We start from the raw sequence: 20,636 nt of genomic DNA on the forward strand, positions 1-20,636 counted from the left end.
TTAGTGTATATTGATGAAAGAACATGTGTGTGGTCTCTGCAAGTCTTGGGAAACAGACTTTGACAAAACCACAGAGGAAACAAATGTTCTTTATAAGGTAACATGCATCATTATGGACAATCACGGTGTAAAAAAAAGCTGTTGCAGTTCCAAAAATGCAAACAGACCAGTTCTTTTGTAAAACCATCATCTGATCTTGATGAATTATTCATGTCATGTCAATGTCAATCTAGGTTAGGTTTTAGTATTTAGTTATACTGTGCATATGCATTCGTGCACAAGACTGGAGCAAGAAGCTACAACTTTTCATTTTTATGACCTTAAAATATGACTTTTGTATGTCACTAAAAAGGTGCAATGTTCAAACAATACAAAACAGTGCAATATAACATAAAAAACGGAATACAACAGTGTCAGGATCCCGGTCCAGGTCCGTTCCTTTATTTTGCTTTTGTTTTCTGGCCTCCTCTGCCCCGATTTACTTGCTCTCGGACCCTCTCCTACATGTTCTCTCTCTTGCTCTTGTTCTCACTTTAGCTTTAGCATTTCCTGACTCTTGTAATTTCCCTGTTTCTGCTTCCCGTCCATTACTTATTTCAGCCTCTTCACACACCTCATATATCCTAATTGTTTTCACCTGTGCCCCGGTCTATTTGAACTCCCAGCTATATATTCACTCACTGTCAGACCCTTGTCGTTTTTCCCCGATTGAACACTCAGCCTTCGTTTTTTGGACTATGTTTTTGGTCTGTTGCACATTTAGTTTTATTGATTTTACCTGTTCCTGATCTGCTCTGTATGTGTGCACATTTGGTTATTTGATAATATCTGTTATTTGCTAATATCTCTGGAAAAATCATTAAATGTATTTATTTATTTTTCCTTTCGGTTTATCTCGTGAGTTCAGGGTCGCCACAGCGGATCATTGTCCGCATGTTGATTTACGCCGGGCGGCCTTCCTGACGCGACCCTCCCCAATTTCTACCGGGCTTGGACCTGCCTTTACCAACTGAGTCACAGCCTCTCCCAAAATGTTTAAATTTATTTAAAAAACAAATTATTTAATCATTTTTTTATGAGGGGTTGCAGTGGCAGCGCCCTACCAAGCTGCCTATATGGCCAATGCCACGTGCCGGCTCTGTGTGTAGGTGCCATTAATGTGATGTACTGGACACAGTTCAAAAACATCCATTATATAATAGAAAAAAAATCTTGCATCTTCTTTATCTGTTGCATTTGTAGAAGTTAAATTAAACAGCAATGACCCAAAGGCCAACTCACGCTTGATCCCTTTTTCAATTCTACCTGTGTCCCACGCATTATAAAATATATTTTCTGTTTATACAATCATGGAAATTGCTTGTGGCACCATACATCCCACCACCTGCCACCTCGTTACCAACAAGAGCATGTATAGTGTGGCCTGATCTCTTGTCTTCATTCAAACTGATGTTTTCATTACAGGGTTTTATGATTGGCACAACAGATAATATGACAAACTGGGAAGATAAAGATTAATTGCCAAACCCATCCAATTTTTATTTCATTTCACTAGCACTTTTACAAATACTATGCTGCACTTATAAACAAAAATATCAAGTGTGCCTGATTGGGCTCTCATTGTCTGTGCCCTCGCTATCTAGCACTGAAATCAGGACATTCAAAGGTCCCTGGTGTCTCTGTGTTCATGCCTGTGTACACATCTGTGTATTCATGTACTATGTGTGTGTGCCTTTATGCCCTGATGGTGGTAAACAGTGGAGTCTGTCCTGAGGGAGGAGTAGGCTCAAGGTCCCTGGTGAGGATGTCATTTTGTCCCACTCAGCCCAAAGGGACAGACCAACTCACAGGAGACTCATTCACTGCCTCATTGATTTAAATGCCATGGATATTATAACAAAGTGTGCTTGTTCACCACAGTGTTCCCTTCCTCCAATTACCATTCAGTGAATACATCTATAAGTGTGCGTGGTTAGACGGATTTGCTCAAGGACCAGAAAGGCAGCCAAGGCCAGTATACCGTAGTTTTCTCTGTGACATAATTCCTTCATCTTGACTTCTGACCCTGTTCTGTCAAAGGGCCTCCTAAGCTGCATTACAGGGGCCTACTGACACAGCTCTGCTGTAACACCACAGCCCACAGAGACACTAACCCCTGATGATGTGACTTTTGACTCTGCAAAAGCAAAAGAGCGTCCACTCGAATGCATTGTAGCTGGTGAATTCTCTTAAACTTGTACTTTTTAAAATAATCTATACATTTATTTTTAAGTCATATTTATTAAAACAGACACATGAAAGTATCCCACTGATCACTTAAGGCGTTTATAGGCTCATAAAATATTCAATGAAATCATGTAGGGGTGGGATTTAGAGGCGGTTTACTCGAATCTGATGGTCCAACAAGTACTTCACTCCGGAGATTGTTGTGTGACGAACACTGAACAATTATTGTACTTGCTTCTCAACTTAGCCGATAACGGACCAATTGTACATACAAGTTAAAGAACGGTAATCTTAGAAAACACCTTCACAAACAGTTTCCATCAAACAAGCGTCTCAAAGTATGGCTAAACTCACAGGACTTGTTTCTGTGATTAGTACGGCTGAATCCACAGAACTCGTTAAGAAAGCATGTGCTTCTCAAACTGCACACTGGACCTCTCATTTCTACCTAGTTGTGGTCCCCAGTACCTTCTAGGTAGTCCCTGTGCACCAGTTACTGTGTCCCTTCAGTAGCCAAACTGCGTCTCTTGTAACAAACCTTTGCTATGCATTGTTCCCTTGGCTCATACATGGGGGAACCATGTTCCTCAAAGGCCACAGCCCCACTGGTTATCAAACTATTCTTGCCCTAAGTACCGGTCTTTCAGCTTCTGATTGACTGAAAACACTTGATCCAGGTAATTGAAAGTAGGTAGGTTAGAAAAGAAGCAGGGCTACAGCACTTGAAGAGCATGGTTCCCTACTCCTGATGTTGGTAATAATGAACGAATGAATGTGAGTTTAGCTCTAACCATTATCATTCACTCTCTCACATCCTCCTTCTCTCTGTCTCTTGTTTTTATCCTCTCTGTCTTTACTCCTACTGCTCTCAGTTGCTCTCTTTCTCTCACACATTTACAGATGCTAAAATTAGCAGCATCCATTTCTGCACCAGCACTGGCACCAAAGGCCTTCGAGCAAGAAGCAGAGGATGCATCAAAGACTTCATTAAGTAATGCGCATGCACGTGTGTGCACACTGACATATAAACAGATTCTTCTTCTATTCTCATTCATTCTTCCTTGCAGCTGAACGGTTGCACAAATGTGTGGCAAAGATGCCTGCACACACAAAGGGAGAACACATACCAACAAAGCAGGACATTGTGGCCCGCTTCCTTCAGGGAGTCTCTGTCAGCTGCCCTTCCAGTTCAGTGTGCCTTCTTATGTAAACAGGTCACTGTGAGTTATTTCTATTTGTCTGAATGAGACACACAAGGAGCAACCTGGACTCATTTACCTTGTTAAAGGACATACAGTACTTGCACATATAAAGGAATGTGCATACTGAACATGTGCTGATAAACATAATAGAGGATACATGTGTACAGCATACATTCATTACAAAAATGACCTTGTGTACATCTAAGGTATAGGTTTATAGGCTCTCTGCTGCTTTTTTCTCAACACACACAAGCAACTGTCTGAGAATGCTGGTGCTTGATGATGATGGGGTTACTAGGAAGCAGGAGAAGTTACTTGGGTGGTACAGAAAAAAACTCTTATATATTTCATGTGTACATGTGGGATACTTATAATAATGTTTGGCTTTACTTCCAGTCTAGGTAAGAGAGGTTTGCTTGAAATCAAATATGAAATCAAAGTCGAGATTTCATATTTTACATTTACTGTAAAGCAAATTTCTCTTACCTGTAGTCAAACATAATCATATCCTGATATAGTATATCTGTTGTGAATATACAGTTGAATGACTGGTAGTGGACCTTTATAAAAAGCTTTTGAGCATTATTAAAGAAATTAAAGCTTCTGTCAGATTAGAAGTCAGAATTCACAAATCAGATTAGAAGTACTCTACAGTAAAAGTACCAAACATACATTTTATATTTATGTTCTACATATTATATTTTGATATTTGAGACATTTGTGATTAATACTGATGATCAAACAAAAAGTGAACTCTACTTTGCAAGTGTCATTTTGTTTAATGGGGATTTAAAAAACGATAAAGTAAAACATAATATGTGACTGCCAAACTCTTCCTCTTTTCATCCAAACCTTTATTCAAACCAAACCTAGAACTCAGTCTGTAGAATCAACAAGAAATGAGCAATAATTCATACAAAGTGCCCCTCTCAGGAACATGACATTCAAGTCCTCCTCCTGGCACATGTCGCTGTGGGCAGGCAGTGATGCACTGACAAGATGAGGCAAGAGAAGACAAAGCAAAGAAAGAGTTCAGGCTCAATAAGCCTGGGAGATGCTATATGCGACTGAGTGCATTCACAATTCTTGTCTCCTTTTGTAACAGGGGCAAACTCCGGCAATACACACTGCTGAAGCCTGCTATGACAGCAGTAAGTCACATCCTAGGTGGTCACATGCCCACCTACTCTGAATCAAATTTGTAAACATACAAACACAGAGCGACTCTACATGTTTAGATTTACTTAGCTGGGAAGATAATACTTAAGTAAAAAATACTTAAGTGCTGTTGCTTGGTTTTTACTGTTTAATAACCCCATTAAAGATGTGAAAGAGTTTGTGACATTCCAAAATGTTCCTGACTGATTGACGGCAAAATCCATGATCAATAATTGGTTCATGGTTAACAATTACTGAAATACCAACCGTGTTTAACTACTAATCAGTAAATTAGGAAATTAAAAAATACATAAAGAAAACACCAATTTACGTGACTTAAGAATTAAGTAGCATAATGTCTTCATTTAAAATTAACTCCCAGTTCAATACAAAAGGCTTGTGCCCAGCCAACTTTGTGTTGCTGTACCAAACAAAGTGCACACAGTGCAGAGCACTGTTCATCAACATGACTCACAGTGGGTACAAAATAGCCATTTTGCAGCTCATTTCTTCCTTTCATGTCTCTGCATCACTGGTTTATATATATATATTTAAAAAGCTTCAAATGGACATTCCCAAGTATGTTCTTATGAATGTTCTGGAGAGGTTTCACAGTTTTATTTCTTGAAGTTTGGGTACATTTTTCACATTCATTTGTAATGTGACTGAAGCTCAGCTTTAATGTGGTATTAACACAATCCCAGCTGTTGATGTATAAACCGCATCTGCCTATTTCTTGCATTGTCAGATTACTACACTCCTACACTCCTCTTCATATTTTAGTTTACAATATGTCACTGGGTTAAATTTGATATAAAATGTATTTTTTAACGCAAAAACACAAAGGTAGCCTACTTCCCAAACAACATATTTCATCATCAACATATTTGTATTACACATGTGCAATTGAAAATATAAAAATTCATGAAATGCCCCCATTCATGCCTGTTTCATTAAAATCTAATGCATGATCCATGTTTATATTTGTATGCATAATATCCAATACATACACATACTTTCATCACATTTAAAAAAAAATCACATATTGAATCATATGCGTTCTATACATATCAAGACACTGCATTCTGCAGCATCTTCACTTTGTTGCCATAGCAACTTAAGATGGCTTAGCAAAGGGGGGCAGCAGTTGTTTATTTTTTTTTTTTCATTTAAATGTGGCTAAATTACCAATCAACTGTGTGTCTCTGCCTTTTCTCTTTTTACACACAGTCTAAAGAGTGTTTCCAAACTCTGACCTCAGTCAGATCATCCAGTTTTACTTTATCATCTCCACCTCTTCAGCCCATCATTACTTTATATGCGGGTGACAAATTCAACTTGGAATAGATCAAATATATACAAATGCTGCTGTACTGCACACACACAGAAATCCTTTACAACTCTAGTGCCATTTATTTCCGTCTGAATTTTATCTTTTCCGTCCACTATATATCCTGTGAAGTTTTATCCCAGAGACTTGAAAATAGCTAGCTCAGTACCTCTTCGAGGCTTTCGCTGCCTTTTAGGAGGTTAACTGAGGGGGTGGGGGATCCAAGTTAAATATGTTAAAGTCTGAGGTCATTAAGCAAGAGACGACACCCTATCAATTGGAAATGTATGTGATTGTCTGGATCAGTTTTAGTTTTAAACAAGGACACACAGCAGGAACGGGTGCATTGCTGCAAGTCGTTAATTAATCACTATACTGTTCACTATCCTGAATTACATATCAAAAATAAAGACATTTTAAGTATAAAAACATTGTCTAAGGCCAGTAACTTCACTTTACAACTCTCTTTTCGACAAAACCGCTTTTGTTTCTCAGAAATAAAGTTGAAATGAGTAAAACGTGTTCAAACCATTATTTATTTGAAACTAAATGATTTTTAACTTGAACAACATCCAAAATTTGTCTTTTTAATCTATTCCCCCTCTAGCTGGCTGCCAAGCATGAAGCCTCTCTGAAAATGTATGACCCACTCATCCAGCCCTAACCTACAGTGGATCAACTGGGCCGGCGGGCATCAATGGCCAAAGAGCAAAGTGTGAAAGCATTATAAAGTCAGACCAAAGCAACACTTGGCCATAGCTAAGTTTATTAATTAATTTATTTATTGGAGTTTGTGTGTGACCGAGGATGTGGGAAACAGAGAGGTAGAGAAATAAAGGAAACATGGAGAGAAAAATGAATAGAAGCATGAGAAAAATTTTAAACAGAATGCCTGAATAAATGATTACCTTTTTTTGTCTTAGTAATACCAAATGGACACAATAACAATAATTTCTAACACAACTTAAAAAAAAAAAGATTAAAAGCAACTATAAATTGGCTCTATTCAGAGGCAGTTTTTACCAGTCTTCAACCTGGATTTGATTATTTGCCTGTGTTCGAGTATTCGTGTACGACCATTATTACTGTCTATAAACAACTGAGCAGTTTTTAACAGATGCTATTTCAAATGATTCGAAATGGTATAAGTTAATAGGATGATCTGAAGTGAGACAGTGAAGTTATGACAAAAACCTAGTCAAACATCACTTTGAGTTTGTATGAACTGGCCGAAATGTCCTCATGGCACAAGGCAGAAATGTGCTTTGTGCACAAATCCATATGTATATACACACACACAGAGTATAGGGAACCCATCTGTTTTTTGATTGAGCTATTGATCACGTGTTTATCTTGATTAAAAGTAGTTCCAGTTTCTCTTTAGTAATCAATAGTATGAAATCAAATAAGTGTAATCTAGATAGGCAGTAAAGCTGACCACAGCCAGTCACAGCTGACAAACAACACAGTGACATTAGCCAATAAACAACAAGCAGAAACACAGAGACACTTTCTGGGTATGTCTATGTAGGTACTGATAAATGAAGAGTATCAAATTAGAACTAAAGGCTAATTAGCGAAATGCTAACAGTGAGTAACACATTCAGTGGAAGTTGTTGTGGATGTTACTTTAGCATTACCTATTGTTGTTGTCTTCTAATCAACCAAGCAATTTCTGTAATTTAACTTCCACTCATTTACACACTCAGACATGCACACATGGCGTCGAGCTGGAGATCATCATCTGATGAGCAAAATTACTGACCTTCCATTGCATACTTCATATCCTGGGCAAAGAGGTTCCATGTGATCTCAGCACTGATCCTGCCCACATTCAGCTCCTGTGGAAACCTGGTGGAAATGAAACGAATTCCAATCAAAGTCATTTCCGTATAATGACACGCTCGACTAGGCGGCCTGATGGCTTGGTCCAGCCTGAATGTCTAACAAATGACTTAACAGATGTGCAAGAAGACATGGTTGGTGAATACCATAATCTAATAATCCCCCGTCATTTCCGAACCTGGTTGAATCAGAGCGGAATTAAAGATACATGCACAAGGGCTTAAAGATTAAATGCAGGAGGAACTGACACAGCAAAGCAGAGTGAGAGTGGGTGGCAACCTATTTGGCAAGTAATCTGCTCTTCTGAATGCCTATAGATTTTCATTCAAAGCTTGAATGTGAGATGTCAGTGGTGTAATTATCCATTTTTTTAGACAGTGATGGAAGGACGCTTATATATGGTGGAGCCTTGGACCAGGGAAAGGTCAATTTATCTGTAAATGTTTTTGTTTTGCTGAAGACCGCCCTGTTTCCAGCAACAAGCACAGTTATCTGCTAAGTCGAGACACTCATGCAGAAACCAGTGCCACATACGCACAAAGACTTTCCTCCCCAACCTTTAGCTCATTCTTTTATGGGGCAAACAATGAAGACTGAGACAAGGAGGCGAATGTGTGCTCTCAACTAAAGGAAAAAATAAATCCTAGCAACTTTCCTGCTCGGAATGTTTTTTCTCACCCTTGATTATTATGGAGTGCTGCCACATTGTATTGTAAGCAAGGCAGACAATGTAAATCCTTATGGAAATGGGAAAAAAAATGATGTTAACTTGTGCAGCTAGTGTGTATGCGCCTGGGACAGTTTACAGTCTACTTATATACAGTCAAATAAATGATATTATGAGGTCTACAAACCACATGATGAGTATTTCTGGAAATAATCTGCAAAGCTTCTTATCCTTTACACTTTAAAAAAACAACTGCATCATCCAATTTCCAATCATGAAATATTAATTCTGAAGATCAGTCTATTGGCTTGAAAATTTCTAGGCTATATTCCCATATAAATATTCTCAGCACAAGGCAATACACTAACATTTTTCCTCTGGCGGCAGATCACATTATTTTAAAGCAACAAGTCCACTCCGGGGTTTATAGAGAAAAAGCATCGGAGTTGCAGTCACTCTGGAATTTGACCAAGGGACTGTGGAGGAAATGGGCATGAATATTGCAAATCTATCATTAGGCAGTGTAGGAGAGAAAGCTGAGGGCATAAACAGAGGCTTAATAAGCACCGTAAATCAGCAAGAGGAAGGAGAAAAGAAGGGAGGGCAGAGGTGTAAGCAGGGCAGAAAGAGAAAAATATGCTTCATCTTATTTCTAAAGCAGACTCCACTCAATTCTCTTCAAGTTGTGCAATTTATATGATTAACCAAATCATCTGAAGGATGCAAACATAATACCTTGCACCTCATTCAACACAATAACCACAATCAGCCATCTATTCCCTTTTCCTACAAACAAATCTCTCCACTGTTATATAATTCCCCTGTACTGCATTCCACTTTTATCCATCCATAGTATTGTTCAACCTTCAAACAAAGCATTTTTCATTGCTGGCTCCTCTGGCTGCCTCCCAGACCTCTTGTGGAACACTATGCTTATTCATGTATTCACAGTAACTAAAAACATTTACAGCAGCAAATGGAAAAGTGAGATTTTTTTGTTTGTTTGTTCTCCCTCATATCCTATAGTTACATGAGGTGCTTATTTAAGAATTTTCCCTCATCATCACCCTGCACATACTACTACTACAATATAATGTTGTATGAAGGACAGTGAAGCCAGAGTAAACCAAATAACTACATGCAATATACAAATAAATGAAAAATATCAAATAATAAATAATTGAACACAAAACATGAAACCTTATGCAGTGAATGCCCAGCTATGATTGCTATTAGCGAGTTATGCACATACAATATTTTATAATAAAGAAGCACATACTGGTTAATCACAGGGGTGTAAGCTGTCCGGTCCTCATCGATTACAGACACCATGAGAGTGATGAGTTTTGGCCAGAAGTCCAGGTTTTTTATTGATGGACCCTGTTCCTCACGGGTAATGTCTTGCTTACGACTCTATGGAGGATAAAGATAAGAGGATGACAGTCAGAAGAAAGTATGACCATATTGAATCAGAGGAAGAAGATATGATTTCAGGAATAAATTAATACTGGGATTTGGCAAAGTGAAACGCTGCCCTGGGATCAGAAAGATAAGGCTAGATAGATGCAGAATATATAGAATTATGAGTAAATATACAGGACTCTTTACACAAATAATACATTTCCCGCTGCCTATTTACAATGAACAATGTGAATTGTCCATTTTTTCATGGTGTGAGTTTAAAACTGAGGATTTGAAAATTCCTGAACATGATGTAGAAATACTATCTGTAATCATTACTAATTCCTGATGTAATGGTAATAAAAACCTAATATTTACCGAACTACTGCTGCTAGGTTATAATAAAATCTGTTACTTTAAATGAGTTGTAGGAATATTATTTTTGTCCATTTTTTTGTATTTTGTTCACAAAAGAAGACTTTTTTAGCATATTTTGATGCAATAACTAGATATAATTATATTTTTCCCTTGTATGTACATTTTGTATATGTATATGTACATTTAAGATGATTTTCTATTTAATAACTATTGCAACCAGGCAGATTATCCCTGACTCCCCAACTGTTAATATTATTACTTGTAAATGACTGTTTGGTAACATTTGAGATTTCTGACACTGAACAAACACTTAATTATTAATATACTATTAGCCTATTAATATGTAGTTTATTATTCCCAAAAGGTTTTTAAAATTTGAGTTTAAAACATATAAAATTATTTTTCAAATGTGTCACCTTATTTTGAGAATGTGCCTCAGTCGGGCCACCTCATAAACACTTCGAGATCCACCCGCGGTTCGGAAAATCAACTAGGACGAAACTGTTAAATAAAACTTAAAAAAAATAAAATGTAGATCACCCTTCAGTATGTTAAAGTGTATCAAATTGTGATGCAGAAATCCCTGTTGCTGTTCTGAGGTGAAAGGTGTTGAATTTAAACAAGGCACTGACTCTACCATCTGTTCATCCCACACTAAGTGTGACCACACTGATCTCCAGTCAGCAAGTAACTGTCATTGTTTTCAACGCCGCCATAAACAAGTTCCACAGAAAACAACCATGGCCACGCGGAAGGCTGACTGAGTGCCAAAACAAACACATTCAGCCATTTTGAGAGATTTGTGTCATACACAGACACGGTTACATGCAAACGTGCATTTATAAGCCCTCACACTTACAAATGTTATCTATGAGTGTGGACAATATTTTCAATACACATTTTCTCATTTGTAATGTAAGTAATTTTAAAATGTACTGTATTTCTTAATGATAAAAAATGAAACACGTTCAAATCTGTTACTAAATAATTAGACTGAATTATTTAACAACCTTGAGCATATTGACTTTGATACAGCGCACACTGTGGATATTGAAGCGAGCGCTGGGGAAATGCAACATGAGTCCTCAATGCAATCTTCAGAATCTAATCAGTTCCTGTGAAAATCAAATTGTGTCTGATGATGTCGACTGTTCATTTAAATACCTGGTGGTGCAAAGCATGTAATGCTGTTGCATGTCTTGCAGACTGCATCTGGGGGAGCTACAGAATTTAATCTCAAAGGGACAAGAAACACAGATAGAGCGTACAGCTGATTCTGTGACAGCTGATCACTAATCGTTTGGGTTTGGCATGGCCATTTCCATCTATCGTTTTGTGTGCCATGTTAAGGAAAAGAGATTAGTACAAATTCCATGGACGGTCCAAGCTTGGGGAAAAAATTATCAAAATGAATTTCCATGTAGTTTCCATTTTCACTTATGTTTGATATGTAGTATGAATTGATAATTGCCCTGGTTTCCAGTGTATAGCCAAAGGGGGGAGGGGGCACAGAATGAGCTTCATAAGAAACAGAATTAAATAAAAGAATGTTTTAAGACTTGCAGTTTAAGCTCTGCACATGCTAACCTAGGTTAACATGATGTGCCGAATAGGTAAGTAAGTGATTTAATGAGCAACTGATGAGTTTAGACCAAGGTTAGAGAAAAATAGGTCTGCAATGTTTTTCGGCCCTGACTTCATTATGTTTGAAATTATAATGGTGACGCTTACATCAGAGAGAAAGGCCTTGAATGAGCAGTCTGGGCAATTACACGGCATGCGCCAAAGCAGATCTCTATTAAACTAAAGATGTAGATGATGGAACTTGCCTCTGCAGTAGATGGGTCATCTACGCAAAAGCTGTCTGCAAATGTATTGTTGCTGTGTGTGCGCATGACTGTGATGCATGTGGTGTCATTGCTGCTGATTGCACGCAGTACGCATATCAATAAAACATTGGTTCCCTTTGCACATCTGTATGAACCTAAATTTAGAACAAAAATGTCAAGTGTGATTTAGTAGTCTGCTGTCTCTTCACAGTCCATAACACACACATGGGCTTCACTGTTACTTGTAGCAAAAGGTCAACACTGTTCTCAAAAGTGAATATTATACTGAACAAAAGCACAGGGCATTTCTGCGCAGGGTATGGGGGCCACCAGCATACTGTATCTCTCCTCCTGTGGGTAGCTAGTAGTTTATGTTTATTGTTTAGTACTGTCAGTCCCTGTGTGGGAGGAATCACCATTAGCATACATTGGATCCTCATCAATTCTCACAGTGTGACACAAATTACAGAGTGTGTGATTGAGTGATCTTCTCTGAGGATGTGATCAAATTCCCAAAAGAAATGTGGGTGGAGAGAACTGAAGCTAATGCATTTTAAGGTGCAATGAATATTGATTTTGACTATAGTACACACCAATACGTATGAGAGCCACATATTCTGAAACCAAACATCTTCTTTAACAAAGTTAAATCTACCACTTTGCAAACATGTTAGTAAATTGCTTGATGAGTAACAAGTAGAAAACTCTTCCAGAGTCTCGTTGGTCTTTTCTCAAACATGCTCAGGGTCCCCTGCATGTCTATCAACCATCACCAACATTGCTGTTCAAATCCAAATTGCTCTTATTAATCTGTCTACTTACCCATAAGTATATATGCATATATTTATATTTTTTCCTCAGATGAATGTGCATGTAACCAGGCATGTGCACCATCACTGCCAGTCATTATTCCTTCACAGTGCATGAAGAAATTATGATTGTGTTTTCTTTTGCCCTTTCCCATCATGTCTTTGAACTCCTTCAATTTTCCTTCATCTTACTTTTAAAATCCCCCTCCCCTGCTAGGATTTAAGAAACTGTTAAGCTAGATTCCCTTTGCCCCTCATTTCCCCAGTCATTTTACACAAAGGCAGAAGCAGACAGCTTTGTTGTTATGTTATGCAAGTTGCCTCATTGTGGATTGGATATTACAGCGAATGTCTGGCCACATAGTCAGCTTCTAGTGCTGCACTTTTTCAACCTTATGTATTGGAGATTTGGGATTTGAAATGTCCTCTGTCTGTCGAAATCAAAGCTGACCAATTGCATTTGAACATAATCATTTACAGGGTCACAGTAAGGTTTGTTTCAGAGTGAAGCTAATGTCATTTCGTCTGCCGTAAAGGAAACATCGATGAAGAGTCCGTCTCCCGTGAAACTACGGTGGACGGAGATGTAATTAGCAAAAGTGTCTATCTCTCTGGTTTGGTAATTGCTTACAACCCCTCAGGCTGTTTTAACAAAGGAAGCTTATTATTCAACCTTTGAGGGGCCTGCACTCGATTATTACCTAAAAAGACCTTATCTTCTTTGGGGTGGAAGCCCTTCTCCTTGGGAAGTAAACCGTAAAATATTGTGCCGCATTATTTACTCAGGCATATCTGCGTTAGAGTAGCAAGCCATAATGTTACTTCAATACTATAATAGACCACCAGCTGGTCATGACGTGAAAATGTGTTTCTTTCGGTTTACAAGCAGAATGATGGAAATGCTGAAGCTTTATTTTCTGAAAGTGAAACTGTGACATAAGAAAAGCTGAAGATGAAGCCATTCAACTACATAGTAACACAGAGGGATGTTTTTACATTGAATTTGTTACAATTGAATTCGAGTGTTTGGGTGTTTACTGATTACCAGAAACAGCGCGTGGTGGTAACGGCACCAGGTTTCATTCTACATACAGTACATTTAACAAAACTACCAAACCTAAGCAATTTACTTCTGCAGTGATACTGGAATTAGTTTTGCACGTTTAGCCGGCCTTTCATCCTGGCTAATTACCAAATGTTAGGTTGCTAGTTTGTAGATTAAATGTGACATTTGCATAAATCTGCAGATCTGCTTTGCTGCAAGTGAGTCTCATTAAAGTTTTGCAGTTCTTGCCCACATTGTGTTGACTCATCAAAGACACAGAAATGCGGAAAAGATCATTTACAGTAACAATAAAGATGCAGGCATAGATTTTATTACTTGGCTTGCTTACCGTTTGTAATATCCATAAAAATGCAAATCTTCTTGGTAGAAATTATCCTGATCATTATGTTGTTTTTTGTGAGTGTTTGTTTGGTCTGGATAGGCCAGCAATGAGTTGGGTTACGTCTCTCAAGCCCAGGGAAGCCATAACAACAATAGCCAAAAAAAAAAAAGAACACTCATAGTCTTCTAAAACACGGGTAAACAAAAAAACCCACATTTTTAAAACTGCCATTAGCATTAAGATTTACTCTTTGAATAGCTGTTCTGGAATTTACAAATGATGGTTAGTTCAGTAATAAGCACTGGGAAAGACACAAAGTTAAAAGTGGATCAGGGAGGAGTTAGTCCCACTGTACCGTGTGCGGTGTGGTGTGTTTTTCAACTGCACCACACAGCAGGGTACAGTAAGGTGTGCGAGTCACACACCACAGCAGAGCCTGCAGCATTTTCAGTTCACTGAGGCTTTTCAATTTGCACTATTCCTCCCTGCACCATTAAGGCCCACCTACAGGCTCACCTATTAAATAGTGTATAATGTGTCCATATCCATTTGGCACCACAAGAGAAGCCATTTTAACTGGGTGACAACTTTTTTCACAATAAATGCATGTTTGGCTTGCAATCGCAGTGACTTACCGTGAACTGAACGACTAAAATGATTAAAAAAAATTTTTAAGGTGGATATGTAAAATTACAGGTATAAACATGGGAGAAAATGTAAACTCTAAACAGAGATTCAGCTAGAAACCACAAAAGTACTGAGACAAAAACAAGCAGGCCCGGATAGAAACAGGGAAGAGACTGTGGTCAGCAGGACAAACACAGCTTGGCACGGTGCGGAAAAACCCTGTACTGTAAGTGCTGAAGTGGCAAATTGTTTAGTGTGTGGTTAACTACATCTGGACAGCATAAAGAATACAGAAGTCACAACACGTTGGGTGGAATTCACTTTGTGTTATGCAAAAGATGTCAGACTTTCATAAGCTGAAAAGGCTAAAAGCTAACTAAACATTATATGAGTCTGGCTGCTGTTTACCTGGTCGAGGAGTTGGTTGTATAGCTCATGACAGTTATCAAAAATGTATTTGTATGTGGAGTCCAGGCAGGCTTTTACACAGTCCTTCACCACCATACTGGCTCTTGGTGGACTCTGGAGCTCTTGTACCTACAGGGAATAAAACATACATACACATCATTGTAACATATGCTTTTAGGGTGATGTATTACAGCAGTTAGAGACGTTTCAAAAGTTTATGCTACAGTATGTAATAAATATTTAAAAGGGAATATGACATATTGACATTACTGCGACTTTGGCTGTAGATCGTTATCATGTAATATCATATTACATGTTTGAAATATTTATGCAAAGACACCACTGTTTAAAGGGAAAAAAGCAACCTGTATGTAATGCAAATCATTACTGACACGTGGCCAGAATGGCATTAAGGTGTGTGCACAGTTTATCGTAGAGTACCACTGTAGCTCCTGTGTATGAGCAGCAGTGCACATACACAGTAAAGCTCAGCATGGGCATGGCACAGAGTGAAAGCTTTGGTAACCTAAAGTGACAGTTTTCATTCCTTTGCTCACAGCTGCCATCTTAGCTATGCCTCAGTGCTCCAGTGGTCCCCCCCCCTCACCCACTCCTGCCAAATGAGCTGAATGGAGCCGAGCTTTTCATATAGCGGGAGACAAATCGGCATACCGCTGAGGGTGAGGAAGGGAAAGGAAACAAGACGGGGCTAGAAGCATTTCAAACATAAACGCTTACTGTAGTATGCAGGTCAAAATACACTACACAAACCTCATCCCACTGCATCAGCCTGCATTTGACTATGCAGCAATTAATCATCTGATTTTAAATTGTGAGTAGTGTTGAGAGCGACAGGTTTTCAGCTATGAGCCTGAATTGATTTCACTTAAATGAAACTTGCCCAGAGTCAATATTGGTTTATGTTTATTATTGAATGTTGTGAGATTTTACAGCTAGACCAGTCTTGAAAGTGTCTCAGTCAAAGGCAAAGCATTTCTGTGATAAATTGTAGTAAGTGACACATTTTTTAGAGCAAGGTTATTCACTGTTGTGCTCCAGCTCCATCTTTTTTTTACACCAAGTATGATTGACACACACTCGAACGCACACAGAGCTACCTTCATCCTGAAGAAAGTGATGCTGGTCAGCAGGTCAACAGTGGACTTCAAATCTTGGAGACGCTCTGGATTTCCTGCAGGGAAATTATCCTGGAGCAAAAGACACAGAGAAGACAAGAATATGAGAAGAGAGCACATATTTCTGAAAGCTCCCTCAACCACCAAATCACATCACTTGCAGTAGGCCAAAACATTGAAATTGATGAGAGAGCAGTGCCCCGCAATCATAACAAAATGAAGGATTGTCTAATCGTTTAGTGGACAAGGGAGGTCGCTGCTGATGAAAACCTCTATTTCAGGGCCATGAAGTCATTAGACTGTGCAAAGCACTGTGGTGGAGAGCATATAATGCTCTGGCAGCCCTGAGGAAAGAAATTACAGCCCTGTACATTATCCTACTTTCCTACATTTTGAGTGTACAAATAAAATTGTAAAATAGTTTTCTATCCCTCATCTACCTTAATAAAAGCCCTCTGGAGATTCAGCCATACCTTCACATAAACATGTAGGCTTGACAGCACGAGTGCAGGACAGGACTTTCTGAGACCAAAGCTCATCAGCAGAAGTAAACTTTGCGGCACTGTGGGAGTTTGATCATTGATTCAAAATGATTGGTTTGCAAGAAGGAAAAAAAAATCATGTCTTTAAAAATGATATTTTAACAAACACAGGAAACTGGTCTCAAAGCTTAACAGAAACAAATGTGGATGGTCTACTATTGCTTTAGTCAGCTGTCTAATAACAGTCATACTTAACATTTAGTTCTCAAGGTAAGTGATTTAAAAAATGTTTCCCGAAAAAGAACAATATCTACGTATCAAACAGCCTCCAATTAAACAAGCTTGACACACACTCTTCATATGTAAATGTTAACCATATATTCTATAGTTCTCTGCTGATGGAAAGAAAATTAAAGACAATTATTTCTGACTGGAGTTTGTTGCTTTAGACAAAAGGCAGCTTGCATCACTGCCTTTAAATGAACAATACAGATGTTCAAGTATTTCATCATTTGTTTCTGGCTGAATGTTTCTATTCCCTTTAAATTTTAAAATGTGATTTGGGAAACTAGAGCGTCAAGTCTCATCAGTCCCCAGCAGAATGTCTTTAATATAAATCCTACAATTACAGACAATCCTCACAGCATGGCACCCACAAGTGCCATCAGTCATACTTCCTTATCTCTCTGCTGCCACTGGCATTGCTCTTACAATATCCTCACATACTGTATATGGCACCTGCAGACACAAGGGAAACCACTGGCCCCTTTTGAAACACTGATTCTGCAGTTTCCAATGCAACATTCAATGTTATAGACTGTTTTTATAATTCAATTCAACTTTATTTATATAGCGCCAATTCACAACAAAGTCATCTCAGGGCACTTTACAGGGATTTTATAATGGGAATAAGATGTAACTTTTGGAGTAAATGAAATTAGGACTGCACAGTAACTGTGTGGCTGCAATGTAGCAAATCCAACCACATATCTCAAGTAATGCCAAGTAATCTGTTCTTTCTTTTCCAGTAGAAGTATTAACACCAAGAAATTGACCCTAGATCGAGCTGAGAGGGTCAAAGCTTTCAAAGACAATAAACTCTTGTATTCAGTATGTCTGAATAGAAAATGCTTCACAGAGTGGCATTTTACACTTGTGTAATTAGTACATTCTCTAACATCAAAATATAATCTAGCTGTGTAATTATGTGATTGAAGTGGAGTAAAGTCAAGTGTTCATTGACATTCATTACGGTTGCTGCAAAGGAGGTAGGTGGCTTCCTCACAAAAACAAGTGTATAAATAGAAAATGTTATGATCTCAGTCTAATTTGGTAGTAGAGAAGCTGTTTCAATTGTAAATAGTAAAGTTTCAAAAAAGTGCATTTTTTATTGACTGTGTCGATTACGGAGCAACCGCATGGGACCTTAACTATAGTCATAGTCTGAGAATGATGGTTTGGGGTGATTAAAGCGCACGTATTTATAAAATATTAGAAGTGTAGTTCAGCTGCTCTCTACTGCTGAACAAAACTAAAGGTATTCATTAAGCGCATAACACAAAATTTCTGAGGGTAATACCACATGCAGTTTATTTCTTTTTCATTATAAGGTGTTTTAAGAAGCAGAATCAAAAGTGAAAAGGACTTAGCTCCAACAGCTACAGTATGTGAGTACACAAAAGATGACCAGAAACTTCAACATCAACAGCAGGAAAATAAAAGACAAAGAAACAGATTTATTGCCCAGAAGCAGGCAGTCATACAAAACAAGCAAAGCATCCATCTGTGAGCCAAACGTAGAGACAACATCAGCTCTGAGTTCCAAAGATGACAGAAAGTCCATTATGAGATAGGACGAGGAGTGAGTGATGCTGATGAGCTTTTAGTTCTTTGTCTTTGTTCTAGGCTGGATTGAATATAACACTGGACTGGTGCCTACACTGAGTGCAAAACTCCAAATAATTGACTGCTTCTCATCAAAATAAAAAGGTCAGCATAGTCCTATGTTATACAAACAATGCAAAAGTTTATTCACAGCCTTCATGCATTTAATTTGTTACTCAGCTGAAAACTTTAAAGATGGTGCCAGGTGATGATAGTGTACGTGTATGTACTTATCTGCTTCTTATGAGTTACACAGGATTACTGTTGCAGTTGTTTATGACAATGTGCACCCTAGAACAGATTACAGAGGTTGCATAATGCCCAAACAATTGCTGGTCAAATACCGGGCAACAAAAGCAGCATGTGCAGGTAATCTAAATAAACAATATATTCATTATTTATTAATAATAAAAAGAGATGTAAAGTAAAGCAGTCATCAGGGACAGACACTGGATCTCACCCTGCAGCCTAACTGTCCTCAGCACTGGTTGTGTGTTTTTTTTCTACTGAGATGTGTGGTCCACATATGACTGTTTACTTAATGGGTAAATTTCATCCCTTACCGTAATCTCCACTGAAACAAATGTAGCTAGTTCTGTTGTTTAGGTGAGGTAAGGTAACTTCATATAACTATAATATAACTTGAAGGAAATCTTTCAAAACTAAAACATAATGCTTAGATTGCTATTTTACCATAAAAATATGGTTATGAATTATGAAAAGCAGTGATTTCTTCTTTTTGGAGAAGAATGTCTCAAAATTACATTTAAATATCTTTATTTCCTGCACTCTGTTTAAAGATGATACTTCTCATCTCCTGTGGTTACAGGATTCAACAGGTTTTCCTCAGCAAAGAACAAGATCATCCAACATTCTTGCAACAGTGAAGATGCATCTTTGTTTGCTTAAAATGATATTTGTCTTTCTGTAGAGGCTGGCTGTGCTTTATCAGCTTTATCAGCTCGGTATAACTGAATATTGCACAATCCTGCTGTTGAGAACTACGGGCACCCAACGGAACGACTGCTTCACTCTATGTCAGTGAAGACTCACGGTCATCCAGGTGGGGTAATCTGGAAGTAGAGTTAGATATAATGAGCCATTTCAGGAGAGAAACAAAACCTCCCTGTATGAATGATTTGGGATTCCCTCACCAATTTTCCTCACACTGAAGAAGCTACTTGGGTGAGTTGTGAAACATTTCAAACTTAAAAAAAAAGAAGTCCAGTTGACATGGCTCAACTTCCAGATACTCCACTCTATGTTGTTTTGACTGGACTAGGCTGCAGAATCTCCTGAACCACACTAACCAACATGCTGAGCTAACTGTCAGCTTTTTACCTATAGGCCAAATGAGTTGATTTTAAGTGTACAACTCCCAAGGGTGCATACAGAACAAGCATCACTTCAGATCAAACTGTCCAAGTTAAGGAAAAAGCCTAAAATCCTTGCAGCATGCCCACAGAAACCTACAAATCCCAGCTGGGACACACTGGCTTTACAAGGTGTCATCATGTATCAGGGCTGTGAGAAAGAAGTTTAAAGGGAAGAAATGCATATGTAGCAAAATGTAGAGTGGCAGCTGCACTGTGCCCTCTGTTTTACTAAAGCAAACTCAATTTCCTTCAGAATGTCATTATGGGGAAATTTATACGCTGAATGGACAGACCAGCCGGGCCTGAATATTATTACTGTCCAGTGGTGGCAGCCTGGCTCTATGGGACTGCTTCAGAAAGTGAGAGAATAAAAGAGAGTACGAAGTCAGTGTGCGTGTGCCTGTGTGTGCGTATGTGTGTGTGCGTGAACCACTGGTCTGTGGCAGGCTTGACAAGGAAGCAGCAGGACTCTGTTGACAGGTGAAGCCAA

General features: G+C 38.4%; 1 protein-coding gene across 3 annotated transcripts in view; it reads right to left on the reverse strand.

The window, feature by feature from the left end:
• Positions 1-20,636, reverse strand: part of LOC137113969 (protein unc-13 homolog C) — a 97,865-nt gene that overhangs the window by 30,017 nt on the left and 47,212 nt on the right. For all 3 annotated transcript variants that reach the window (XM_067495316.1, XM_067495315.1, XM_067495317.1), the window contains exons 16-19: positions 16,387-16,476; positions 15,269-15,397; positions 9,708-9,841; positions 7,682-7,767 (exon numbers count right to left, since the gene is read on the reverse strand). In XM_067495316.1, the coding sequence (XP_067351417.1) occupies positions 7,682-7,767; positions 9,708-9,841; positions 15,269-15,397; positions 16,387-16,476 (439 nt within the window). The remainder of the gene's footprint in view (positions 1-7,681; positions 7,768-9,707; positions 9,842-15,268; positions 15,398-16,386; positions 16,477-20,636) is intronic.

The sequence above is a fragment of the Channa argus genome, chromosome 2 (genome assembly GCF_033026475.1).
Source record: "Channa argus isolate prfri chromosome 2, Channa argus male v1.0, whole genome shotgun sequence".
NCBI lineage: Eukaryota > Metazoa > Chordata > Actinopteri > Anabantiformes > Channidae > Channa > Channa argus.